This window comes from Aethalodelphis obliquidens, unplaced genomic scaffold (assembly GCF_003676395.1).
Source record: "Aethalodelphis obliquidens isolate GAN/ISIS:26980383/991018 unplaced genomic scaffold, ASM367639v1 scaffold46, whole genome shotgun sequence".
NCBI classification, from domain to species: Eukaryota; Metazoa; Chordata; class Mammalia; order Artiodactyla; family Delphinidae; genus Aethalodelphis; species Aethalodelphis obliquidens.
In genome coordinates, this window is record NW_020837990.1 from 7,455,545 (window position 1) to 7,482,127 (window position 26,583).

At 47.2% G+C, this 26,583-nt stretch overlaps 3 protein-coding genes across 5 annotated transcripts in view; all 3 read left to right on the top strand.

Annotated features, from left to right (window-relative positions):
* Positions 1-7,030: 7,030 nt before the first annotated feature.
* Positions 7,031-9,513, top strand: APOA5 (apolipoprotein A5). 2 transcript variants are annotated; one of them, XM_027081865.1, is made up of 4 exons: positions 7,031-7,036; positions 7,521-7,601; positions 7,715-7,826; positions 8,352-9,513. In XM_027081865.1, exons 2-4 carry the CDS (start codon positions 7,553-7,555, stop codon positions 9,301-9,303), a joined length of 1,113 nt encoding a protein of 370 aa, XP_026937666.1. In that variant the 5' UTR covers positions 7,031-7,036; positions 7,521-7,552; the 3' UTR covers positions 9,304-9,513. The 2 variants fall into 2 exon arrangements, with proteins under 2 accessions (XP_026937666.1, XP_026937665.1); XM_027081864.1 differs by having other exon boundaries at positions 7,545-7,601.
* Positions 9,514-11,637: 2,124 nt separating this feature from the next.
* Positions 11,638-20,921, top strand: ZPR1 (ZPR1 zinc finger). Its single transcript, XM_027082242.1, has 14 exons — positions 11,638-11,844; positions 12,022-12,183; positions 12,618-12,708; positions 13,087-13,157; positions 13,804-13,890; positions 14,047-14,169; positions 14,534-14,581; positions 14,739-14,805; positions 15,222-15,292; positions 15,954-16,043; positions 16,546-16,656; positions 17,327-17,413; positions 19,406-19,471; positions 20,290-20,921. Exons 1-14 carry the CDS (start codon positions 11,674-11,676, stop codon positions 20,422-20,424), a joined length of 1,380 nt encoding a protein of 459 aa, XP_026938043.1. The 5' UTR covers positions 11,638-11,673; the 3' UTR covers positions 20,425-20,921.
* Positions 20,922-23,424: 2,503 nt separating this feature from the next.
* The window catches only part of BUD13 (BUD13 spliceosome associated protein), a 34,018-nt gene continuing 30,859 nt past the window's right edge, over positions 23,425-26,583 (top strand). Inside the window, exons 1-2 of one of the 2 annotated variants that reach the window (XM_027082244.1) lie at positions 23,425-23,590; positions 25,569-25,662. In XM_027082244.1, the coding sequence (XP_026938045.1) occupies positions 23,448-23,590; positions 25,569-25,662 (237 nt within the window). In that variant the 5' untranslated portion in view covers positions 23,425-23,447. The remainder of the gene's footprint in view (positions 23,591-25,568; positions 25,663-26,583) is intronic. The other variant, XM_027082243.1, reaches the window with a different exon arrangement.

The following is a 26,583-nucleotide window of genomic DNA, read 5'->3' on the forward strand; positions in this document are numbered from 1 at the left end:
AAGCCTTGAGTCCATGGGTCACTTTACGGTGGACCATCTTGACCACAAAAACCCGCAAAAGTGTTTCTTTAAGTCTATTTTCTTGGCTTTGTCTAATTTCACAGGGAGAATATTCCAGTCTCCTTTCTGGAGGGTAAAGTAAAACAGGCCAACATTTTGGCCGAAAGGAAGGATGGTGTGTGGAAAGCGGAGTCTCATAACTTAATATATAAAATTTTACTTAAATCCTGTATTTCTGAGTACAGGAACCCTGGCCCCAACAATATCTTGTTTTTCCCAGGCCAGAGACCTGTTCTTTTACTCTCTCCAGAGAATAAACCTCTGGCTTTGGGGGAAGGACAGAAACCCAGCTGAGCGGAACTGGAGAGGAATCTGCTTCCCAAACAGACTCTCAACCATTTGCCACATTTTCAGCCCCACTGCCACCCATGTTTCCAGAAGAATCTGTTGCTGCTAATGTCTGAGCTTTCGGGAGTTCAGTAATATCAATCAGGGGGTTTCTTGCCTTTCTCCACTGCTGCTTCAAAATTCATCTTCTCAGGTGTGTTTAGTTACTATTGTTTGACTATCTAGAAGCTTTCCAGCTTCCAAAATTTCTTTTGTCTCCTATTCTCTTTGTGGGTTTATGCGTTTTTTTAAGTGCACTTTAATGTCATTTTACTGGGATTTCAGAAAAGAGCAGAGGCTGATGCACAGTCAATCCACCAACCTTTACTAGAAGTCAATCTGACGTTCTTTAGTCTCTTTTTCCAATTTGCTGGTTTGAAAGTTATGTATTCTTTGTATCTTTAATGGGTTACCCCTGAAATTTTAATCCTCCCACTTGACTTAAAGTCTAAAGATAATCAATATTCTTATCTTCCTCCTGACTAATGTAAAGACTGCCGCATGCTTTCACCTTGACCTCTCCTTTCCCATTCTCCACGTGATTTTGGTCTAGTCAATAATATTTTCGTTCCTCGTTGTTTACAACACCTTCTCTAAAGCAATCCCTTCATCAGTAATTTTCATTGAGGCCCCTGCCATGTGACAAGCAGCGTTCTGAGTGTCGGAAATACAGCAGTGACTAAGACAGACTAAACTACATGGAAAAATGTTTCATGTTAGGTTGAACTATATGAAATTGCCAATATTTGACCAATTTTAGTTATAAAAAACTAATCTCATATGGGTTAAATATATGGATATTTAAATATATATATACACACATTTACATAAATACATGTAAAATCACCAATGCTTTTTTTTTTTTTTTTTTTTTTGGCTGTGTTGGGTCTTCGTTGCTGCATATGGGCTTTCTCTAGCTGCAGTGAGCAGGGGATACTCTTCTTTGTGGTGCGCAGGCTTCTCATTGTGGTGGCTTCTCTTGTTGCGGAGCACAAGCTCTAGGTGCGTGGGCTCAGTAGTTGTGGCTCGCGGGCTCTAGAGCGCAGGCTCAGTAGCTGTGGTGCATGGGCCCAGCTGCTCCGCCACATGTGGGATCTTCCCGGACCAGGGATCGAACCTGTGTCCCCCACACTGGCAGGTGGATTCCCAACCACTGCGCCCCCAGGGAAGTCCCTGCTGTTTTAATTTACCTAAACATTTGCTAATTTCATTGTTTGTTGCTTCCATGTTATTTGTATCCCACTCCTCTCTGGGTTTGTTTCCATTTCAGATCCTTAGTAGTCTTTCAATGAGGATCTGTAAGTGATAAACTCTCTCAGTCCTTCTCTGAAATTAACTTGTTACTCTTGAATAATAGTTTACCTGAGCATGATTCTTGGTTGGCCATTAATTTACCTTCAGTCTTTTGAAGATATATTGCTGATAAGCCAGCTGTCAGTTTAATAATTTTTATTTGTAGATCATTAGTCTTTTCTCTTTGGTTGATTTTAAGATACTCTGTCTTCAATGTTCTGCAGATTCACTATAATGTGTCTTGATTTGCATTTGTTTTAATTTTAATCCTACTCAAGACTCAGGATGCTTCCTATAACTGACGATTCATGTCACAGCTTTATTCAATTTTCAAAATTTCTCAGCCATCATCTTTTGAATATTGCCTGAAGTGTCTCTATTCTCTTTGCAGAAATCCTGGTAGGAATATATTGGACTTTCCTATCCTGTTCGTGTCTGTTAACTTCCATTTCATATTTTCTTTCTCCATTTCTATGATTCTTTCTGGGTGATTTTCTCAGATCAACCCTCCAGTTTACTAATTCTCTTTCCAATTGTAGCTGAGTTTTTTTTTTTTTAATTTAATGACAATATATTTCACTTCTAGATGTCCTATTTAATTCTTTTTCTTTTTGACAAATCATGCAAATAGATTGTCGTTCAAGACAAACAAAGAAACGATCCCGCGGGTCAGTGCTTAACTCGTCTGGCTATTTTAATGCTGTGTTAAGCATAAATACCTTTCCTTTTGAATTGTATTTGAGATGCACATTTTTTTTTTAAGAAATGGACTTCCATTAAGACTTGGTGATAGAAATATAAGCAATGTAGAATGGATTCATAAACAGCAGTTATTATATTATGATTATATTCTATGTCCCTGGTGTGTTCTGAAAGGGAATCCAGGAACTGATGCCACACTGAGCGGAGACTGCTGCATCACAGCTTACACTTGAGATCTTGGCAGAGTACGCTGAAGGAGGGCAACCTGCAGCACATTTTATACACTACATACAATGAGAAGTCACTATTGTTCCTCTGAAGAACAGGTCACAAGAGAAAGACTGTCTAGGAGGTCTTCCCATTCGGTTCACACTGAGTTTTTATTTGAGATCCGTATACTTCTTTAATACATGTGTTTACAGTAAAACTGCTGCTACAGAGCGTTAAAGAGCAAGGTACCTTTTAATCTTTATAAATATACATTCTAAAATTCTTTTTACTCTACAGTCAGATTATGTTGGCAATTCTCGGATCAAAAAACAACAACAAAAACAAAAACAGATGGTTAACTCTCTTCTAAAAATTCAGCTGTCTGTGAATACCATGATTCTACACAACAGGGAGACAGTGAAGACAGGGAAGCTTAAACAAGTTCTGTGGAAATAATCAGGTTCAAGACACTTCAGAGGTGACCCTTCTTGTTGCATTATATCTGGAGGTACAAAATATCAGGTTGTTCCACTGTTTGGTGATGTTAAGTTTGATCACTTGGTTAAAATCAACCACCAGATTTCTCCATTGCAAAAGTAAAGTTTGGTGATTTATAAGTAATTTGTGGGGAGATAGTTTGAAGGCATGTGAGCATCCCTTTCCTCAATAATTTTTCATTTAATGGTTTTAGCATTCATTGATGAACCTTGCCTGAATCAAATATTCCCTGAGGGTTGCAAAATAGTGATTTTTAAAAATTACATCATTCCAGTTACATGTATTAGCTGATTTCTTCTGTAAGTAAGAGCTTTCAGGGGACTGGTTTTTGAATCCAAAGACTTGAACAAAAATGTTTAACCTGAATCTAATGGTGAGGAAATGACTAGTCCAATTCAGATCACTTTCTAAGACATCTTATCTGGACTCTTCAAAAAAAGTCAATGTCAAGGGTTGGGGAATACTGTTCTAAATGTAAAGAGACAACAGAGGCATAACAACCCCATGAAATGTGTTGGATACTGAATTTAAAAAGGAAAAAAGAGAGAGAAAACAGCTATTAAAGGCATTTTGGGAGAATTGGGAAAATTTGAATATGTGGTATATATTAGATGATAGTAAAGAATTATGTTAATATTCATAGGTGTGATAGTGGTATTCTGTTTATGTCAAAGTGTCCTTATTCTTAGGAGATGTATGTTGAAGTATTTAGGGTGAAGTGTCACTCTGCCTACAATGATTTAAAATGATTCCACACACAAAGCACTTAACACATACACATATACAAATACCTCCAACCAACCCAAACATTTTAAAAACTAAAACTGTATCATCAAATAGGGAAGAATGAGTGTGTGTTGCATCTACCTATTGTATTAATCTAAGTTCAGTCAGAAAAACAGAAGCCACTCTATATTTTTCAAGTGTGAAAGGCTGTAATGTAGAAAATTACAGTTTTGTAAACTGTTGGAAGGGCTTGAGGAGTGACCATCTCAGCTTGCACTTGAAGGAGTGATTCTCAAAAGTTCACTTGTAAGTGGCTACAAATGGGAAGCTCATCTAATTATCTTAGTTTGCAAAACCAATGAGTGTGATTCTTAAGAAAGTCACCCAGAAGCTGCTTTAAACCCCAAGTCTGGCTACGCATCTGCCTGCAACAACCAATGAAGAATAATGGTCTCTCCTCTTCCATCTCACCCCGCTGACTCTAACCTAGGCCCATAGAGAGAAGGGGATTCTGGGAAATATGGTTCCAGGTGTCTCCTCTGCATCCCAGAAAAGACATTAGAAAGAGTGGTGATGACGATGATTCACAGAAAATCCAGTGCAGCTATATTTTATAGCATAGGCTCAGCAGAAAACCATTAGGGTACCAGAAATGCTATTTGAAAATATTGTGGTAAAATATGCGTAATATGCATAAAATTATCATTTTTAAATGCACAGTTCAGTGGCATTAAATACTTTCACATTGTTATACAGCCATCACCTCTATCCATCTCTAGACCTTTTTCTTCTTCCCAGACAGATACTCTGTATTATTAAACAATTTATCTCTTCATCCCTCCCTCCTCCAGCTCCTGGTAACCTCTAATCTACTTTCTGTCTCTGAATTTGGCTATTCTAGGTACCACATGTAAGTGGAATCGTACAAGATTTGTCCTTTTGTGTCTGGCTTATTTCACTTACATAATGTCATCAAGATTCATCCATTTTTGTAGTATGTATCAGAATTCATTCCTTTTTAAGATGAAAAAATATTCTATTGTATATATGTGTATACCATATTTTGTTTATCCATTCATCTGTTGATGGACACAAGTTATGCAATCATCTACATACTTGCCCAGGAACCTGGGAAACATCTAGTTTCCTCCCTCTCCTTCACCTCCTTCATCCAACCAGTCAGCAGGTACTATCAGTTCACCACTTCAGTATCCTTCAAATATATTCTCTCCTACTATCCTCATTGTTATGCCTTAGTTCAGAGTCTTCATCATCTCTCAGGTTACTCAAACAGCCTCTGAGCAGTCTCCTCACCTTCTGTCTTGCTGCCCTCCAGAGTGATCTTTCCATCATATACCCTTCAGTGACTGCTTGCACACAGCTTTTCAGGACCTGATTGTGGTCTCTTTACCCTTTCTGCCCCATCCCATGCTGGCCTTAGCTACCTGGGTTCCAATTCTGGCTGCACCTCTTACTGTGTAATGATGGACAAGTCATTTAATATGTGCTGTGCCAAACATAATAGGGGGACATGGAGATGAATTAGACAAAGTCCCTGCACTCAGAGAGCTCTCACATATGTCAATGAATCATTGCACTGCAGGATAATAAGTGTGATACTCCAGGAATATACAAAATGTTCTATGGTTAATATGGAATCGTCTGTCTCCAGAGAAGTGTGAGGGCAGAGAAGGCATTTAGAGTGATACTGGAGCTGTGCAGCGGAGCCTACTCAGGTCCTCCCAAATCCATTCTTCTCTTCTTCCTGAATAATATAGCTCTTTCCCAGCTGGGAATACAGCCATCCAGAATAAAGACTACATTTCCCATTCTCCTTTTCAGCTAAGTGTAGCCATGTGACTATGTTCTGACCAATGGGATGTCAGTAAAAGTGGTAAGAACCATTTCTGGGATGTGTCTTTAAAGGAAGGGTACATGTCCTTCTTTCTGCTGGCTGGGAGGTAGACTTGATGGCTGGAGCTGAAGCAGCTGAAACTTGGACATGAGCCTTTTGCTGAGGATGATAGTACAACAAGACAGAAGGAGCCTTGATTGGCCTATGTTTACCTAAGAGAGATATAGAATTCCATTTTGTTTAAGCTATTCTCTTTCTCCTTTTTTTTTCCCATCATTTGCAGCTAAGCCAAATCTTAACTAATACAAACTAAATCTGAAAAAAAAATGAATATAAGTTCACCAAGGAATATTTCAAATAGAGGGAACGGCAGGTACAAAGGCTTAGGGTCCTGAAGGAGGCGGTATGCTCAGGGAATGCCAGGGGTTTGTGCGGCAGGAGATGAGGCCAGAAGTGGGTTGGGACAGCCACAGCAGAGCACGGACTGAATAGGGAGGACCATGGCAGGGAAACCTGCTGGGGGCTACAAATGTGATCAAGGTGAGAGACAGTGGTGTGGTAAAATGACCAGTGGTGGAAATGGAGGGGAGAAGATCGATTCAAGATACATTTAGAAGCAAAAACCAGGAGTTTATGAATGTGTGTGTTTAAGTATATGGAGTGGGCGTATCATCAGAGGAAGTCTGGGCTTTTTGGCTTCTCCTCCTCAGAGGCCCTGTGGGTAGAGTTCAGCCTTTCCCCATGGGGAGAATCCTCCTCTTGCTCCCATTCTTTGGGCCCCATGTCCCTGGCCCAGATGCCTCTCATGATGTCATCTTCACCCCATCAAACTTCCCCAGCTTGTTCCAGGATTATTTCATAAATTGGAAGGTGGGTGGGTCTTCAACCCTATAAATGCTGGCTCTTCCCAGGCTGCCTGAGTAGCCCGTGGTGGAGGTGTCAAGGGCTGCTCAGGTTCAGGCAGCTGGACACTGTCCCTGTCTGGCTGGGGCACAGTGCTTCTGGGCAGTTGAGTAAGAGCCGGGCCCTCAGCAGACAAACAGGCTTGTCTCTATTGGTGGGTCAGCCAGTAGGTCCACAGGAAGGTTGGAAGTCAAGGAGTTTGGGGGAACTGGGTGAGGAGTTCAGGCCCACTCCTTGTAAAACTTTCCAGGAAGCGCTTTTCTACTGGGGCAGCATCCAGTTACTAGGGTACTCATTAACCCCCTGGGTACCAGGAAAGGGCAGGAGGTAAGCACTGGGAGGCAGCTGAGGTCATCCTTCTTTGAACTTCCACGTGGTATTTACTCAGAGCAATTGTTGCCAGAGGCCCAGGCCCTGGACTATAAAGCGGAATGTCTGCTCTCTGTGCCCAGAACCGAGCAGGTGAGCAGCCAGGGCAGAGGGATGTGGGTCGGAGTCCTAAGGGAGGGGACTGAGCAGAGAGCTGTGGGTGGGAACTAAGAATTAAGGACCTCCTCTTAGAGCACTTTGGCAGAGTAGCTTCTTCCCCCACCCCCGGGATACCTCAGTTTTCCCAGCCGTGAAATGGGGGCAGGAATAGGTGAGCAGGGGAGTGGTGGCAGAAGTGGCTGAGGGAGCTGCTCCTGGGGTCTCCTGGGCGGGGTGGGGTCGGGGGGGAACCTTTACAAAGCAGTTTGAGCTCCACAAACTCTATATGATGTGATGAGGTGAAAAAGGAGCCCCCCAACCCATCCAGGAAGACACCCTTTCCCTCCCAGCCACATTCAACTAGGTCAGTCCTCTTAAGCCCTGGTAGCTCTGAGCTCCCTACACCCAGGGGAGGGTTAACAGATTTGGGGCAAGTCCCATGGGAGGTGTCCCTTCTTTGCTTCTTCACTCTCACCAGGCCTCCATTCACCTTTCTTCTCAGAGAACATCATGGCAAGTATGGCTGCAGTTCTGACCTGGGCTCTGGCCCTCCTCTCAGGTGGGTCTCCAACCCTGACTTCACTGTGGAGGAGTGGGTGGAGGCTGGACTGAGGGGTCCGTCCACCCTGGGGGAGGAAACCCATCCCCTGTTCACCTGCTCCCTCTCCACAGTGCTTTCAATCACCCAGGCACGGAAAGGCTTCTGGGACTACTTCAGCCAGAGCAGCACGGACAAAGGCAGGGTGGAGCAGATCCAGCAGCAGAAGCTGGCACGGGAGCCCACGTGAGTGGCCAGGGCAAGGGGTGCGGTCAAAGGGAGAAGACACCCAGAGGGTGGGATGATGCAGTGCCTGATTGCTCAACCTGTGGTCCTCCCTGGGAAGAGAACAGAGCGGTGCTAGCTCTGCCCTCTATCCTGGCCTTCCTGGGCTGTTCAGCAGCCCCTGCCGGCAGCCTCCGCCTTTGATCTCTCTTTAGCTGCTGCCTCCATGCCCTCTGAGGCGTGGGACCAGGGAGCAGGGGAGAGGGCCCCCCCATTGCAGCCTCCAGAACGAAAGGATTATGTGAGAGGCCAGGTGCCTCCGTGCACAAGGAATTGGGAAGTGTTCACCTGGATATGCGTATGCCATGTGTTTGTACTTCCTGTGGGAGGAGTCATGGTTGGCTTGGGTTAGTACTGGAGACCCGGCTTTGGGGCCACCGCCCTGCATCCTTGGTTTCTCCATAGGATCAGTGAGTGACATCTTTGGGGCAAAGGAGATGAGTGTGCTAGCAGTCTGATGGCCTGATTGTCTGTCTCCTTCCCCAGGAGCCTGAAAGACAGACTTGAGCCAGACGTCAGCAATATGAACAACTTCCTGGAAAAGCTGGGCCCTTTGAATGGGCAGGGGAGGGAGCCTCCCGGGCTCCCACACGACCCGGTGGGCATGCGGCAGCAGCTGCAGGAGGAGCTGGAGGAAGTGAGGAAGCGTCTGGAGCCCTACATGGCCGAGGTGCACGAGCGCGTGGGCTGGAACCTGGAGGGGTTGCGGCGGCAGCTGCAGCCCTACACGGTGGAGCTGATGGAGCAGGTGGCCCTGCGCGTGCAGGAGCTGCAGGAGCAGCTGCGCGTGGTCGGAGAGGGCACCAAGGCCCAGCTGCTGGGGGGCGTGGAAGAGGCGCGGAGCCTGCTGCAGGAGCTGCAGGACCACGTGGCAAACCACACTGGCCGCGTGAAGGAGCTCTTCCACCCGTACGCGGAGCGCCTGGTGACCGGCATCGGGCACCACGTGCAGGAGCTGCACCGCAGCGTGGCGCCGCACGCGGCCGCCAGCCCGGCGCGCCTCAGCCGCTGCGTGCAGGTGCTCTCGCGCAAGCTCACGCTCAAGGCCAAGGCCCTGCACACGCGCATCCAGCAGAACCTCGACCAGCTGCGTGAAGAGCTCAGCGCCTTTGCTGGCGCCGGTGCTGACGGTGCAGAGGAAGAGGCCCAGCCGGACCCACAGGTGCTGTCTCAGGAGGTACGCCAACGACTCCAGGCTTTCCGCCACGACACCTTCCTGCAGATTGCCGCCTTCACCCGTGCCATTGACCAAGAGACCAAGCAGATCCAGCAGCAGCTGGCGCCACCTCCGCCAGGCCACAGCGCCTTCGCTCCAGAATTCCTACAAGGGGACCGAGGCAAGGCCCGGAGCGAGCTGCAGGCCCGCCTCGACGACCTGTGGGAAGACATCAACTACAGCCTTCGTGACCATAGTCCTGGCCATCTGGGGGAGCCCTGAGAGTCTACTTGTCCACGTCCCAGATTCTTGTCTGGGGAGCCCAAGATCTGAACCTCTAACATAGCTATGTCCTTGACAGTGGCCTTTTGGGCAGAGGGTGGAGGGCCCTGCACAGGATAGCTGAGGTCACTCAAAGGGCTGTTGTCCTAGGCCATCCAGCCACCTGCAATTCCCCCGTCCGGATGCATTACATTCACCAGGCTTTGCAAACCCGGCTTCCCGTGCTCATTTGGGAATCCTCCTGAGTTGCTCCATTCTGGGGTGGCGGGAGAGGGCGGGAAGGAGGCACTGTATGTGCAGGGTCATTATGTGCAAGGCTGTTGCCATGGTGCTGGAAGCCCGTGCCTCTTCTTCCCAGGGCCAGGCTCTGATCACTTCTGGCCACCTGGTGGCCACTGCTAGAGCTGGTCCACAGAGAGGAGCTCTTTTCTCCCCAGGACTGCCATGACAGCTTCTGTTGGGGGAAGAGAAGGGAGAAAGAGCAGAAAATATGATGAAGAGAACATGTGATGGTGTGTGTGTATATATCCCTGCTGGCTGATGCTGGTGTAGACAAATGGTGTGGGTCGTGATGGGAGGGAGCAGAGCCTGGATTTCCTTACATAACACTACATCTAAACAGCTGACTGAGCCCTCCAATCTGTGAGGGCTACTTAAAACTCTCTGGGGAGCCTACTGCGTGCCCTCCTCATCTCTGGCCCCTCCCTCCCGACTCCCAGGCGGAAGTCTAGATTTCTGACACAAATGAAATAGATGCTTATGATGGAAGCTTATTTGCCTGGTGTGACTCTCATTTGGACTATGTCTGAAAGCAGTGGCCTCACCACTATCCCCAAAGCACACCCATCACCTGCCTTCAATCCCTCGCTACTCTTTCTCATTGACCTCTTCCTAATCCAGTTGTATCGGAGGGGTGTTGCTCTGGCTGGGCTGACAGCTGTTTGTCACACCTGTGGTGTGCCTGGGTTAGAGACCCTTCCTCTGCACCTGCATTGTTCACCAGCCTGCTTACCACAGGACGGTGTGCATGAGGTATAGGCCCCTGAGGTGGCCTGTCTTCTTTGTCCCGGCTGTTCCAGATTTTGAATGGCCTCTTTTTATTTTTATTTTTTTTTGCGGTACGTGGCCCTCTCACTGTTGTGGCCTCTCCCGTTGCGGAGCGCAGGCTCCGGACACACAGGTTCAGTGGCCATGGCTCACGGGCCCAGCCGCTCTGCGGCATGTGGGATCTTCCCGGACCGGGGCACGAACCCGTGTCCCCTGCATCGGCAGGCGGACTCTCAACCACTGCGCCACCAGGGAAGCCCCTGAATGGCCTCTTCTTTGACTGTCCCTCTTTTTATGACTGACCCTCTTCTTGGACCCTCAAACTCATACCCCCACCCCCATTCCCCATGTACATATTCACTTGGGGGCAACCAAACTCCTCATAGCTCCCTAGGAAGTCTAAAATTGGGGGTGGCTGAAGTGGAGGGAAGAGGAGAGAGGAAAGGGTAAACACACCCAGTCCAGTACCCTTAGAACATCCAGGGCAGCACCCTTTCCTCCCGGCTTAGCCCACCCTGCACAGAGTGCTCACTGCCACACTCCCTCATAGCACAGACCCCATCTGAATCGGGCCTCATCATGCCTGCAGACTGGATCTCTTCCATGACACCCTAGATTTAGCACCAGAAGTGGGAGAAAGGTGCCCAGGGAGAGGAGGTGCTGGGAAGGAAAGTTTACCCCCCAAAGAGGTGTTTTTGTTGGTGGTGGTTAGGAGATCAGGAGGGGTGAGTCAGCTGGGGTTGGATATGGTGGGGATGAGCCAATAGGGGTAAAAGTGAGGGCCGTGTATTTGAGGCAGGAATTTGGGCAGGTGTTTATGAGGACAGAAATAGGGAGTGAGAAGAACAGAAATGGAGACAGATTGAGGGACTAAGGGAGGGTGATCTAGAGCCTAGGCAGCATCTGGCCCAACGGCGGATCCAAGCAAACCCAGGGAGGAGCGCGCCTCCTCAGGGATACAGATGGACGGCCAGGCCCCTTGCCGTCAAGCCTCTCGTAGTTAGACTTGTGGACTAATAGTTAGAACCCAGTATGGCGGAGCTATTGCAAAGGAGCAAAAAACTGCCCTGGGTCTGAGAGGACGCCCTGGGGGCAGTGACGCCTGAATTGAGGTGGAGGCAAAGCCTGGATCCGGCTGGCTTTGGAAGTCTGGACCGAATAATCCCGGCAACTGGAAAACCGCGTGTCAGGTACTGTGCCCCGAGGGGAGTCCTCGGCCTCTTTAAGGATGGGCGGGGCGGTAGCTGGCGGAAGTGCCGGAGGAAGGGGTGGGGCCAAGAGAGGCGCAGAAGACCGAAGTTGGGGCCTGAGCAGCGCGTGGTCATGTTGGCCAGTGGGGCTGTGGATCCTGGCCTCCCGGCGGCTGCTGCCGCCCCCTCGCCCGTCCAGGCCCGACAGCCCGGGACGGGGCACTTGTTCCGGCCTATTAGCGCTGATGACGAGGAGCAGCAGCCTACCGAGATCGAGTCGCTGTGCATGAACTGCTACCGTAATGTGAGGCGGGGGCGCGGTCACGGGCGGCTGGAGGGTTGGTTTGAGGAGGGGAGGAGCGGGGGTCGGCGACCTGGCCAGGCTGGTCCAGTTGGGGACCCGGAGGCGAGGCACGCCCGGGGGTCAGTAGATGGGGGATGGGGGTTTCATTGGTTCTTTCCCTGTCTTCTGCTTCCCTAGGGCATGACGCGCCTCCTGCTCACCGAGATCCCCTTCTTTAGAGAAATAATCGTGAGCTCCTTTTCCTGCGAGCACTGTGGCTGGAACAACACGGAGATCCAGTCGGCAGGCAGGATACAGGACCAGGGAGTGCGCTATACTTTGACCGTCAGGGCCCAGGAGGTGAGAGGAGCCCAGAGCAGTTACCCTAGTGTCCTAGAGAAAGCTTGGGGACTGGAGTCATAGCTCTGGTCCAGGTGGTCGGACCTCAAATAAATCCACTTAAATGTTCAAGCCTCAGTTTCCTCCTTTGTAAAATGGCGTTGGTGCTGTCATCTGCTCAGGTGAGGTAAGACTTGTGAAAGCGCTTTGTAAACTTTGTCAGAAAGTATCAAATGAGCAGTAGTTATGAATAATACTCTCATCGTTTGGGTAGCTGGTTTTCACATCAAGGTACTATTCCGCAGTAGTCCGGACTCCCCCTAGTGGAGAGAGGAAGAGACAGCTGGGCTGGGGCCTCTGAGGGTGGTGGTTGGGGGGGGGGCACTCTGTTATTTCCTGAGAAGAACCTGTATTGTTGAGACCTCTGTGGACTGAAGGTTTTTCTTTCTGCCCAGGACATGAACAGAGAAGTAGTGAAGACTGACTCTGCCACCACAAGGATACCAGAGCTGGATTTTGAAATTCCTGCCTTCAGCCAGAAAGGAGGTAAGTTTAAGGTCAGAGTGTTTGCACTGTTCATGCCTAGCTCAAATCTTACTTTCTTGCAAAACTCCTGGTACCAGGCCTAGTGGCTTGTGTGTGGGTTTGGCCACATCATTGTGATCTTCATTGGTTTAACATAAACAGAAAGCTTAGGTGAAGCAGCTTAAGATAGTATTGGGTTGGCCAAAAGCTTCGTCCGGGTTTTTCCACATCATCTTACAGAAAAACCAGAATGAGTTAGAGGTGAATGGAACCTTGTTCCCTGCCTCCTTATTTTACAGGTGAAATCAAGGCCCAGAGGGTTCAAGTGAACTGCCCAGGGTCCTGCAGGCACTTGATAGCGAAGTGAAGACTGACCAGTCTTTTGTTCTTCCTCACCAGCTCTGACTACTGTTGAAGGATTGATCAGCCGTGCCGTCTCTGGCCTGGAGCTGGATCAGCCCTCACGAAGGGTGAGCTGGGGTTTTCTGATGGCGGCAGCTCAAGGAAAAATTATTTATGTACACTTGTTCCCCTTCCCACGTGGCTGAGCTGTCTCTGATTGAATGTTGGAGAACTTTGTGGGGAAGCACACAGCGATGTTATAGCTGCCTGGATGTTGCATATGCTGTACCACTATTCCTTTCCACTTCCCCTCCCCCACTGTACATTGAGGCCTCTTCCCAGACAGACACTGTAACATTGCCTCCAAAGACCCTTTCCTGATATTCTTGGGCTTATCTGTGCTTCCTGAGTGTTCCATTGTATCTTATGTTTATTATGACATTTCATATATACATATATATATGTATGAAATAATATAATTGCAAATTTAGTCATCTGTCGTCTTAACTGGCTGTGGAGCCCCATGAGAGGGCTCTGGTTCATTTACTGTTATCTATAACCTGGCACAAATGCCTGGACTAAATGGCTGAATGAGTGAGACAATGAGGCTCATCTGGCACCGCCCATAAACTTCAAACTAATTTGCTGCCTCTTATCGTGAAGCCTGAGTCTCTGTTCCCAGTCACACTAAGACAGGTGGTGGCTTCCTGTCGGAAGTGATGGGGGCATAAATTCTATCCCCAGGGCTGATCTTTTACTCTTTGTTCCTGTCAGGCGAATGAAGAAGCCACGGCTGAAAGAATTGACGAGTTCATTGTCAAACTGAAGGAGCTAAAGCAAGTGGCCTCTCCTTTCACCCTGGTGAGAACTGAGGGACTCCAGGTGCCCTAGATTTAGGGTAGGAGGGACCATTAAGACAGTCTGAGATTTTTCTGTGGTGCCTCTGTGGTCTGATGGTAGGTGGAGGATCGTACATGATTTCTTGTTATAACTGCTCTCTCGTTACCCATCTGTTAGATCATTGATGATCCCTCAGGGAACAGCTTTGTGGAAAACCCACATGCTCCCCGGAAAGATGATGCCCTGGTGATCACACACTATAATCGGACTCTACAGCAGGAAGAGATGCTGGGGCTCCAGGTAAGTGCCCTGAAGAAGCCAGAAGGATGCTCTGGAATTATCTTGCACTCCGATTGCTGGGAGTCAGTGGGAACTTATTTTGCTGCTGCCGCCCTGTGTACGCTATCTCAGCATGTGTGTGCCTCCCCTCTAGCTCACTTAAGGACTTTGGGTAAACTTTACAACACAGGACAGCAGTGGCTGTGATCCTATCCTAAGCTCTGTTCTTCCCTTGCCTGGGGCTTTGCTTTCCAACTTCTCTGTTAAACCCACGAGGTGGCAGCTGACGTAAGCAAGCCAGAGCATTTTCTCTCACTCTGGGGCAGGGTGTTGGCGAGGCTGAGGTCTGTGTGCCAACGTATGATTTGCATCTCTGCTACTTTAGGCAGAGGAACCAGAAGAGAAACCAGAAGAGGAAGATCTCAGAGACGAAGTGAGTCACATTGGCAACTGTGGAGGAAGGAGCAGAGTGGTGGGCTGAGACTGACGCTGTTCACGGGTGGCCGCCAGTGTACCAGCTGAATGTCTTCAGCCTGAGCAGGCTTCACCTGCTTGGGAGGGCTCACTCTACGTCCCCTGTTGTGTTCCAGGTGCTCCAGTTCAATACCAACTGCCCGGAATGCAATGCTCCAGCCCAGACCAACATGAAGCTAGTTCGTATCTTTTGTCGGGCAGTTGGGTTGCTCTTCATCTGACTCAGGCATGAAGATTATATTCAAGCTGGAGAGTACTCCCTTCAGGGAAAGCACAGGCTTTATTCCGAGCGATGAGAGGGATGTTGCCTTTGATGAGACCGTGCACCTTGGCTTTTGGGTTCAAAGAGAGAATTAGGCCATGGTCTCTAGGCTCCTGCGTGTGGCCTGAGCCATGTCATCAAACACTGATGAACAGCGATCGCCGTGGGTGGTGACCTTGCCCTCTTCTGGGGGGCTGTCTGAGTTAGGCTGCTTCTTGTGATCTCTTTCCTGCAGTCCTGGGACCAGCAGCTGTGTGTTTGTGGGGTTCGGATTTGTTCTCCCCCACAGGGTGGTCTTGCTGTCCTGGAAGCAGATTTCCTTAATTCCATCTTCCAGAAATTCCCCACTTTAAGGAGGTTATCATCATGGCTACCAACTGCGAGAACTGCGGCCATCGGACCAATGAGGTGGGTGGGCTTCATCGTTTGGGAAGAGTAGCTTTCATCCTTTCTGAAGCTGCTTAGGGTGAGGAGCTCTTGAACTAGAAATTAGCTTAGAGAAGAAAAGTTAGAGATAGCATAACTTGTTGAAGACATTCAAAGTTGGTTATATGGAAGAGAGAGAACTACTTTTTGACCTACAGCTCAGAGGGGTGGAAGAGCAGGGAGGCGGATTTTGACTCAGTAATAAAAAACTTTCAAGGTCTATCTGAATATAGAGTGGGCTGCCTTGGAGGGTTGTAAATTCCCTTTTCCTGAGTGTATTCACGCATAAGCTGTTTCAATTCTTAAACCAGAAAATTATAAAGGGAATCTACACACTAGTTGCAGTTGGAAGTCCCTTTCAGCCCCAAGAGTCATTTTTTTAACCGTGAATTCGTTTCTTGGCAATCTGGGGTGAATCTTTGGCAGGCTGCCGGTGCTGGGCACTCTGCTTCTGGCCAGCTTTCAGTGATTTTGGTTTGGGTGACTGCTGCCACTGTTGGTTTAGAAAGCACTGTCCTTGGTAGCCATTAGTGGGCCTGATTGGAGGTCCAAGCCTACTCCCCCAGCCCTTCCGGGTCTCCCCGCACCAGGTGAGGATGGGTGTCTCCTCTGCTGCTGCTCCTGGCACTGCTGTCTGTTGCAGGTGAAATCTGGAGGTGCAGTAGAGCCCTTGGGCACCAGGATCACCTTCTACATCACTGATCCCTCAGATATGACTCGAGACCTGCTCAAGGTAACAACCTGCTTGGGGAAGTGACTCTCCTCTGCACGTGGCTGTCTCTGTCGAGGGGGAATTTGTCTTTTCTCAATCATATCCTGGCGTTGTGAAGTACCTCCTTACTTCCTTGGGTTTGAGGATCCCTGAGCAGAGTTAATCCATGGTAGGAAGTGCAGATTCAGAAGGTGACCCCTAAGCTCTTTCTGATGACTTGGCAGCCTTTTGCCTCTAGTGTCTGTGAGGGCCCTTGTTTCTGATCTCTAATGACAGGATGTCTGCTGTCATTAGAGCATAGATCTCTAATGACAGGATGTCTGCTGGAGCCATGACTCAGAATGCCCCCTTTTAAGGTTGGTTCTAGGAGTGAGTCTAGCTTTACTTGGAGATTCAGAGAAAACTGGGACAGCTGACTTTGTCCCCAGATTATCACTGGTGGTACTAATTTGGCAGGAGGACTCTGGTTAGCTTTCTCTAGCAGCTCCTGATTTAAAGCCTAATTTGATCTCTCATCTCACAGTCCGAGACATGTAGTATGGAAATCCCAGAGCTGGAATTTGAACTGGGAATGGCTGTCCTTGGGGGCAAGTTCACCACACTGGAGGGGATACTGAAGGACATCCGGGAACTGGTGAGTCCCCTGAGTATAGTGCATGGCATCTTCCGCAGTGCAGCTGTGGGGAAGGGGCTGGAAGGCTGCAAAGGTCCTAGTTTTTGGAGCTGATAACTGAGGTTTCTTTGCTTTAAAGCTGATTTGAGAGGCTTAAATATTATTTTGGATTGTGATGATAAGTTTGTTGGAAATTCAGAATGGAAATTCTCACACCTAATTCTGGGCTGATGTAGATATTTTGCGGTTTTGGGTAAGTCATTTATTTCACTGTAAAATGGGGTCATGAGGGTCCTTCCAGCACCTAAAAAAGTCCCGAACATACATATATATGTGTGTGTTGACTTAACCCATATGTTTATCCTCTTAATGAATCATTTTGCTTAACTGGTTATCAGTCGTCGGGCATTTTGTCTTTGTAAATTATACTTTATTTTGCACTTCTTCCAATGAGGACTAGAGATCATATTTAAGAACATTTCTATAGTTTTTGTTTCCTGTTGCCCGTTATCATCTTGGCAGATTAATTCACACGGTTTTAGGGGTGGCCGCCTAGGTCAGAAAGGCGGTGTGGCACAAATGGCGACCAAGCTTCCCTGACAGGCACCCCTGTCACCCCGCACCAGGTTTATGGTTAAGCCTATCAAACATGGAGCCAGTATTCTAGCAGTTTGGATGCCATTTATTGCAGGTGACCAAGAACCCTTTCACACTGGGCGACAGTTCCAGTCCTGGCCGGACAGAGAAACTGCAGGAGTTTAGCCAGAAGTTGAACCAGGTGAGAGGACTCTGGCCGGTCAGTGCTTGTGGTCCTGGGGCTCCAGTGAACAAGAAGCTGCATACCCTTTCTTGCCACATGTAAACATCTAACCGACATGTTGGGGATTCTCTTGGTTTCTGATATCCCATGCCATCTCCTTTCTTGGTTTTCTCCCTTTTTTCTGTTGGAGCCTCTTCTCCAGTAGCTTCTTAAGAAAATGCATGGGAAGTAAAATTTCTGGGACTTTGCATGTCTGAAAATTTTTTTATTCCACCTTTTTTTTAAAATTAATATTTTAATTTTGGCTGCACTGAGTCTTCGTTGCTGCACACGGGCTTTCTGTAGCTGCGGCGAGCGGGGGCTACCCTTCCTTGTGGTGTGCGGGCTTCCCATTGCGGTGGCTTCTCTTGTGGAACACGGGGTCCAGGCACATGGGCTTCAGTAGTTGTGGCACGTGGGCTCAGTAGTTGTGGTTCACGGGCTCTAGAGGGCAGACTCAGTAGCTGTGGCGCACGGGCTTAGTTGCTCCGCGGCATGTGGGATCTTCCCGGACCAGGACTCAAACCTGGGTCCCTTGCATTGGCAGGCGGATTCTTATCCAGTGCACCACCAGGGAAGTCCTTATTCTACTCTTATATTAGATTAATGGCTGGGAATAGAATTCTAGGATGGAAATAATTTTTTATCAGAATTTCTAAGGTCTTCCAGTTTCCCACTAATGTCTTTCAGTTTCCCAGTTTGGCTGTTGAGAAGTTTGAAGGCATTCTGATTCCCTATCTTTTGTTTGTGACCTATTCTTGCGATACTTTTGTGTCCCCTGTGATGTAAAATTTCAGGATGTGACTTGGTGTACGTGGGTCAATTTTCAACCATTGTCGCTGAGCACTTGGTGGGTTCTTTGAATCTGGAAACTCATGTGGCTCAGTTCTAGGAAGCTTTTAAAAAGTATTCTATTGCTTCCCCTCTGTTCTCTCTTTCTGAAATCCCTATGTTTTGGATGTTAGACTGACTTGTCTGGTCTTCTGTAATTTACTTATTTTTTTGTCCTGTTTTCGGTTTCTTTGTGTTTGCTCTACTCTTGGAGATTATCTTAATTTTCCAACCCTTCAATTGAGTTTTTCATTTCCACTGACATTTTTATTTTCCAAGTGGCTTTTGGTCTTTCAATACTTTCTCCTCCTTTTAAAAAAGTAGCATCCTGTTGTTTTAAGGATGTAGTATTTTTTTCTCTTTGAGAATACTAATTTTGGGTGTTTTTTTTTTTGACGTTTTATTTTCCTCGCATAGTTTCCATTTCCTCTTAAGGTTTTTTTTCCCATTTGATTTCTGTCTTTCAATATTACGGGCTTTGCTCAGATGTCTGGTAGTCATTGGTTATCTATTTAAAAGTAGAGGACTAAAACATCTGAGTGGGGTGAGTCTTGCTGACGTTGGGCTCGTTGGAGGGGGATTTAGCTTGGCCATTTTGTTGAGGTAACTCCAGTGCCAGAGTTGTTAGGTGTTTCCTCTTGGGCTGGTCAGATTCCCATCAGTGGGTGTTCCGTTTCCTGTCTTGAGGGTGGAGGCTTGGCTGGCAGTGTTCTGAGAGCTGAGTGTGGGAAGAGGGCTGGGGTGTGTGTATGTCTGTTTCCAATAAGGGTACATTGACTTCTGTTCTTGATTTCTTTCCCTCTACCCTCAACTGGGCGAGTGTCCCCCTGTCCATAGTGTGCTGTGGTAACTTCTCCACAGAATTCTCTTTTATTGGGGTGGGGCAAGGGCAGTCGTTGGTCTGTTTGGAATGGGAGAGGAGATTGGGGATGCCGGATTGCTTCTTAAATAGCTGTCTAACAGTCTTTATTTTAGATTCTCTCCACTCCACCTCTAGAGGCACCTTCATTTCACCAATTCTTAAAACTTTGGGGGATTCTGCAGTGTAAATTGGGTTGGTTTCTGTGTGGCAGACATAGTCCCTTCCTGCCAGCAGCTATGTAAGATTTACATGCTCATGCTGTATTCTGTCTCCTTTAGATCATTGAGGGTAACATGAAGGCCCACTTTGTTATGGATGATCCAGCAGGAAACAGCTACTTGCAGGTACTGTAGACCTTCCCTGGTATTTCACAGAGATATCTTTTCTGACCTTCCTTAAATATGTATCATTTCTCCAGAAACTGAGAGACTTAATTCTAAATGAACTGCTTTTTATCAAGGAACCTTTTAGCAGAAATTGGAACATAAGAGAGGAAGGGGGAAGGTGTATGGGACAGTAAGTGTGTGTCAAGAGGGGGAAAAAGGAGACTCCCAGGTTCCTTCTTCCTCTAGTCTAGCTCGAGTCCCAGCTCTAAGTCCAGCAGTGGCATTTTCATTTTGCAAATCTGACTGTGGATTGAGGAGAAATGGTGCCTTGTCCAGAGGCCAAGATGGGAAAAGGCTTTAAGCTGACTAGGGAGATACTCTGGTGATTAACAGTAACTTTAACATTTATTGAGCAGTTATTATGGGTCAGGCAAAACTGTTCTAAGGTCTCTCCACTGTTAAGACTATGCTACTCTCTTCGTAAGAAGGTGCAGATAGAAAGTTTTTCTCCCTGCAGTCCCACTTCTAGCCCATGTGGGTTCTGTTGCTGCCCACGAGTTGAGCCTAGCCATGGGGTGTTGGAGGCCCTTAAAAAGAGAATAAAGGGACTTCCTTGGTGGTCCAGTGGTTAGGACTCTGCTTCCACTGCAGGGGGCGCACGTTCAATCCCCGGTCAGGGAATTAAGATCCCGCATGGCGTGCCGCCAAAAACAAAACAAAACAAAAAGGAATAAACACCTCCTTAAGGTCCTGGGAAAGTGGGAATTGGAAGCTGTCTGGGGGGGTGGGGGTGGCAGGATGGCACAGGCACTGATGGTCTGTCCTTGGCCTTGCAGAACGTGTACGCACCAGAAGATGATCCTGAGATGAAGGTGGAGCACTATAATCGCACATTTGACCAAAACGAGGAACTGGGGCTCAATGACATGAAGACGGAGGGCTATGAGACAGGTCTGGCTTCCCAGCGGTAGCCGTGGGTGGTTCCCGGCCAGCCTCCAGTGCTGCTCAGACCGCAGGGTTATTTATTGCTATTGGAAAAGACTGGAGTGGCCTCCCTACCAGGCCTTGCCCATGTGGGGAGGACACCTGGTCTGAGTCAGAGATCTGAGCACAATTTCTGAACAGTTTGTGACGGAAACGCAAGCCTCTTGGGTTACTTGACCTTGTTTTGGAGGATTTGAATTGGCCTGCGAAGAAACCCAGAAATGAACCATCAGGCATGTCATTGTCATTTTTTTCCTATAAAGTCTTTACCCTCCCTCCACACAATGCTCTCTCATGTCAAGTTGGAACTCTGAAGAGCTGGAGAAGGTGGAAGACAGCTACGTCTGGAGTTTGGAAGTGGTTTGGGTGTATAAAATACTGACTCTCAACAGGAAGAGAGTCTTCTGAGGGGAGGGAGTCTAGGACAGGTGAAGAAGTTCTCATTAAAATGGTGGCTTTCAAACAGCACTGGCCTCTGAAATCACTCTGTCCTTGTTTTATTATTATTTATTATTATTTTATTTTTATTTTGCACTCTGTCCTCGTTTGTTATGCTGGTAGAATTCAACCTCCTGAAGAACATTTTCTCCGGTGTGGCTACTGTAATTTGGGGACTGGAGCTGGCATTTCACTCATTCCTTCAATAGATGTTTGAGTGCTTGCTTTGTGCCTGGCACATCATAGAACTGAACAAAATAAAGCTCTGCTTTCACAGAGCTTCGTGTAGTGGGGAAAATTGGCAAACAGAGTGGGTGGGGGGTTGACAAGAAACCAACAAGTAGAACAGTGTCAGATTAATCACCATGTTATGGAGGAATGTCAAGCAGGGAAGGGGTCTGGGTAGTGCCAGGGAAGGTGGGGGCATTAGCTTTATTAGATGGAACTGCAGAGACAGGGCAAAACTTAGACCATGCCACTGGTCGTGAATGCATTTGATCCTGCGTAACTGCCCGGTGAGGCAGGGTTAAGACCTGAGCTTAGTCTTGTCAGGCTAAGGTTTGGTACTGAGTAGAAAGGGTAGAGGTGGAACTGAAGACAGAAATGGGCAGGAGGCGATGGGGTGGAGAGGACTATACTGGTAATGTTCGCTGGAGCAGAAATATGAGACTTTCCCGATGTCTGCTGACACCAGGGTGGAGGCAGGGCTGTGGAGTTCAGCTTGAGATACACTGAAGTGTACTAGAAGCCAAGGCAGGGTTGTGGATGGGAGACCTGTGGGGCCCTGCAGCTAGTGAAGCCCTATCAGTCCAGTGCCCCCTTCTCATAGGCCCTGAGGGACCCAGCCTGCTCTTCTTCCTGGGCCTGTGCTGTGACCACCCAGTGTAGCCCAGTGGTTAAAAGTTCATGCTTCAGGGCAGTGACCTCTAAACCTGTTTTCTTATGTATATTTTCTGAACATGTGTTCCAAGATATGCGTATTTATTTATAAAGTATAACAATACTTTATTGACTAATAAACCTTAAAACGTGACAAAAATTTAACATATTGTGAGATAAGTAAAATACGCAATCTAATTCTTTTTCAAGAAATTTGGATTACCTCTTGCACCCCACTTTGTTAGCCTCTGCTCCCAAGGGTCATATGTTCTGGCTGTGTGAAGTTGGGCAACTTAACCTCTCCAAGCTTCAGTTTTCTCACCTGTAAGGTAAGGATAATAAAAGCATCTGAGAAATGTGAGGGTTAAATGAGATAATTCAAGTAAAGCTCTTAATGCCCACAGGAAGAAAAGTCTTCTCCCTGAACTTGAGTATTAGAATTCAGTCTCTCTCTAGGGACTTCCCTGGCGGTCCAGTGGTTAAGACTCCGCTTCCACTGCAAGGGTCACGGGTTCCATCTCTGGTTGGTGAACTAAATCCTGCATGCTGCCTGGCCAAAAAGTAAATTACCTGAGTTTTAAAAAATAAAACACTGAATGAAAAAAAAAAAAAAATTCAATCTCTCTAGCTTCTCTCTTGCCATGTTGAAAATAGATCCAGGTCATTTTCATTGGAAATATACACAAGAGATAGCTAGGGGCAACAAATATCAAATGTGGGTAAGATACATAGGTTAGAAACCTCCATATTTTTCATAGTAATTATATTGGGTTTGGAATTCCTGAATTCCTCTGTTGAATAGTTCTTTTTTTTTTTTAAAGGGCTTCAAATGCTTGGCTTTTTATTTATTTATTTTTGGCTGTGTTGGGTCTTCATTTCTGTGCAAGGGCTTTCTCTAGTTGCAGCAAGCGGGGGCCACTCTTCATCGCGGCCTCTCTTGTGGAGCACAGGCTCCAGACGCGCAGGCTCAGTCGTTGTGGCTCACGGGCCCAGTTGCTTCGCGGCATGTGGGATCTTCCCAGACCAGGGCTCGAACCCGTGTCCCCTGCACTAGCAGGCAGATTCTCAACCACTGCGCCACCAGGGAAGCCCTGTTGAATAGTTCTTGAAAGCCTATCAAAGCAGATTTCTCTCCACCTAAACATACTAATAAAAATAACTGACACACTATGCCAGATGCTGTTCAAAGCACTTTACACAGTAATATTAACCTAGTCCTTGCAACCATTAGGTTCGGTGTCATTTTTATCCCCATTTTGTTAAGTATGTTGCCCAAGGTCGTACAGTTAGGAAGTTATGGAAGCAGAACTCAAACTCAAGCTGCACTGCAGCTCCAGAGCCCCCGTACCTAACTACTGCTCTCTGGTCCTTCTGAAGCTGCTGGGGGCAGAGATCTTGTTGGGGTCGTGGCTGTAGCCTCGCGGCTACAACAGCGCTTGCTGCACGGTCTGTTGAATGACAGAATGGACAAAGATAAGAAACACGATTGTAACGTCAGAGGGATGTGAAGTGGGCCCGCAACGTGCGCGTGCCCCTCGTAAGCCCACAAAAGCTCACACGAGACTCCCTGTCGGTTCCAAACACCCTCCCTCACTTCCGGTCCTGGCCCCGCCTCCCAGAGTCTTCGCGCTCCGTTTCGCGTTCAAGAATTTTGTCCGCAGCGTCGATCCGTCTCCCCCCCTTCGCTGCTGCCATGGCGGCAGCTCCGCCGCTCTCAAAGGCCGAATACCTGAAGCGTTATTTGTCTGGGGCAGATGCCGGCGTCGACGGGGGCTCTGAGTCCGGCCGCAAGCGTCGCAAAAAGCGGCCGAAGACTGGCGGGGCCGGCGGCAAGGGGTGAGTTGGCCCTGGCGGGGCGCGGTCCGCGCGGCTCGCCGCCCCTCACCTTCCCAGCTCCGCCCTCGGCCCGGCTCTTCCTGGGCTCCTCGCTGGCGGCCCCGAGGGGCCCAGCGCTCTTGATTGCTCGCCCGGCGCTGCCTGAGCCCAGAGTCCGCTCAGACCGCTCCTCGCGCCCCTGGGCAGTATCTTCGACGTATTCAGGCCTGGCTGTAACTTTCATTACTCTTTTCCCGCCTTTGTAGCATTCCGTCCTCTCCCTCAGAGAATGAATATTGTGCCCTGAGACTAAAGTGGTGAAGCAAATTCAGAGGTTCTGTGCGTGGATATTAAGGGCCCAGAACATGTCGGTGGGGATTCTCCAATGCCAAGGACTCCGGTCCTGAGTCGGAGACCTATGCTCACTTCCTGTTACTCTTCCTACTACTACTAACGATAACAACTAACGCTTATACAGTTCTTGTCATGTGCCAGGCACCGTTCTGAGTACTTTAGACCTAAACGAATTTATTTAAGCTTCATAACAGTGCCATGAAGTAGATATTTTTGATACCCCCACTTTTCAAACGAGAAAACTTATGTGGCCCAGTGTACTGGGTTGAATAGTGCCCCTTCCCTCCAAGGCATGTCCACCCAGAACCTCAGAATGTGACATTGTTTAGAAATAGGGCCTTTGCTGTTGTACTTAGTTAAGATGAGGTCATAGTGGGTTAGGATGGACGCTGAATCCAATATGACTGGGGTCCTGGGGTCCTTTTAAGAAAAGAGAAATTTGGATACAGAAACAGACTTAGAGGGAAAACTACCACGTGAAGATGGAGGCTGAGACTGGACTGGATTTATGCTCACAATAGGGGTTACCAGAAGTGCGAGGAGTCAAGGAAAGGTCTTTCCCTAGAGCCTTACTGGCAGGCATTGCCTTGCAGACACCTGATTCCAGACTTGAAGCCTCCAGAACTGTGAGAGAATACATTCCTGTTGTTCTAAGCCGCCCAGTTTGTGGTACTTTGTTAGGCAGCCCTAGGAAACTAATAATATACCCAATAAAGTCAAGTAGTTCCGAAGAACTAATCCATTTCCTCTCCTGGTTTGGTGGTTGTGTTATTCTTGCTTTCTGTCCCCTCTGACTTGTGTGGATTCCTTGGAGGCAGTGCCATGTAGTGAAATTAACTTGAGCTTTGGAGTAACACTGATTAGGCTTTGCGTCCTAGCTGTGCCACTTTATGGGCTGTGTGGCCTTGGGCAAGATATTTCATCTGTCTAAGCCTCAGTTTTTTCATCTTTAAAAATGAGAGTAAAACGGAATGATATCACTTATATTAAATGGTTGTTGTGATAAGTGATCTTGCCTTTTCAAATAATAACTGTTAATAATGACTGTTTATATTTATGTTTGTTACATAGTTTATCCGTGTAACAAACATTTATTGAGTATTTCCTATGCCAGTTTTTGCAGGGTGTTGAGGATATCACTGTGAGTGAGAGAGGCATAGTCCCTACTCTGATGGAGCTTATAGCTTAATGGGGATACAGCCTTTAAACAACTAATTACACAACTGGTTAATTTATTTCCTTTGTGATAAAGTATTCCAAGAATGAGTAACGGGGGTTCTTAGTTGGGGGAGGTAAGTGAAATAGTATTGGAAGGTCTGTGAAGGAAGTTATATATATGCTAGGATTTTAAGAATGCGTAAGAGTTTCCCAGTAAAGAATGAGAAGAGTAGGTCAGGCAGAGGGAAGGAACTGAGACGTGAAACTGATATGGAAAGGAATTTGGCCCGTTGTAGGCACCAAAAGATGACTAGTGAGTAGTGAACTGAGGAGGCAGTGGTACAAGATGAAGTTGGCCATATTGGCAAAGAATGGACCATAGATCTTGTAGGATTTTGAGTTTTAGCCTAAAACCAAAGATAAGTGTTTGTAGGCTGTTATCCAAAAATGTTTCTTCTCTTTTGATCTTTTTATTTTTCACATTTAGAATGCGGATTGTGGATGATGACGTGAGCTGGACATCTATGTCAACCACTAAAACAGAAAAGGAGGAAGAGGAAGATGATGGAGATTTGCCTGTGGTGTGTATCTTTTGAGGCTGTGAGGACTTTGAAATGCAAGCCTCTCGATCTCGACTCCCAGTGCAGGGTAGATTAGTAAGGGGGAAAGTTGAGGGCAGAGAAGAGGTGACACTTTCCAGGAGCTATTTTAAAGTAGTCTTCTTTGCTGATGTCTATACACAGTCTTTGTATATGGAGGGCTCCATCTGCTTGGAAACAGGAACTGATCACAGAGAGGCAGGATTCCTCAGTGTCGGTGATAGAGCCATGGTTAGAATTCACCATGGTTCAATTTGTTGGAACCTACCTTAAAAATAACATTCAGGTTCAATCAAAGGAAACTTTTTAATTGCTCATTTTATTCCCTGATTCAACTAAGCTTTAAATTATATGCTCTTGCCTAAGTAGAGGAGATATGTAGATTAAGAGAACATAGGGTCTGTGCTTTACAGGTCATACTCTACAATGGGAGACTGAATTTCAAATGACAATATGATGAATGTTGGAGATAAGAGTTCACATATGTACCAGGTGCCATTAGAACACAAGGGAGATAGCATACTTTTTATTCCACTGGGAAATTCCATGAAGGATGGAAATATCTGAATTGAATTTTAAAGGATGAGTAAGAGCCAGGTGGGTAAAAGCATAGGCAAATAAGTTAGCATTGGTGTGGTCATGGAACCTTGCTCAGAATTGCTGAGAAACAAGGTGAAAAGGAGAGCTGTTGATAGGCTGTATTATACTAAAAGGTTGTAAAGGTGAATTCCAGATGAGTATGTTTAATGTTAATCCCCAGCATATTCTATAATATTGATAGATTATTTAGAAGAAGGTTTGTTAGTAATTAGAAGGGAAATAGTGATCGTAAGGAGCCAATTTAGTTTCAGTCAGAATGAATTACTGAAGCCTAGTTAATGTTTATAACATTTGTTGTTATTT

Excerpts from the sequence above, each read along its gene's own strand:
- APOA5 (XM_027081865.1), top strand. The coding sequence starts at position 7,553 with ATGGCAAGTATGGCTGCAGTTCTGACCTGGGCTCTGGCCCTCCTCTCA. Across the intron at positions 7,602-7,714 it reads GGCTCTGGCCCTCCTCTCAG|TGCTTTCAATCACCCAGGCA; the intron begins GTGGGTCTCCAA and ends CCCTCTCCACAG. Across the intron at positions 7,827-8,351 it reads AAGCTGGCACGGGAGCCCAC|GAGCCTGAAAGACAGACTTG; the intron begins GTGAGTGGCCAG and ends CTCCTTCCCCAG.
- ZPR1 (XM_027082242.1), top strand. The coding sequence starts at position 11,674 with ATGTTGGCCAGTGGGGCTGTGGATCCTGGCCTCCCGGCGGCTGCTGCC. Across the intron at positions 16,044-16,545 it reads TGACTCGAGACCTGCTCAAG|TCCGAGACATGTAGTATGGA; the intron begins GTAACAACCTGC and ends CTCATCTCACAG. Across the intron at positions 19,472-20,289 it reads CAGGAAACAGCTACTTGCAG|AACGTGTACGCACCAGAAGA; the intron begins GTACTGTAGACC and ends TTGGCCTTGCAG.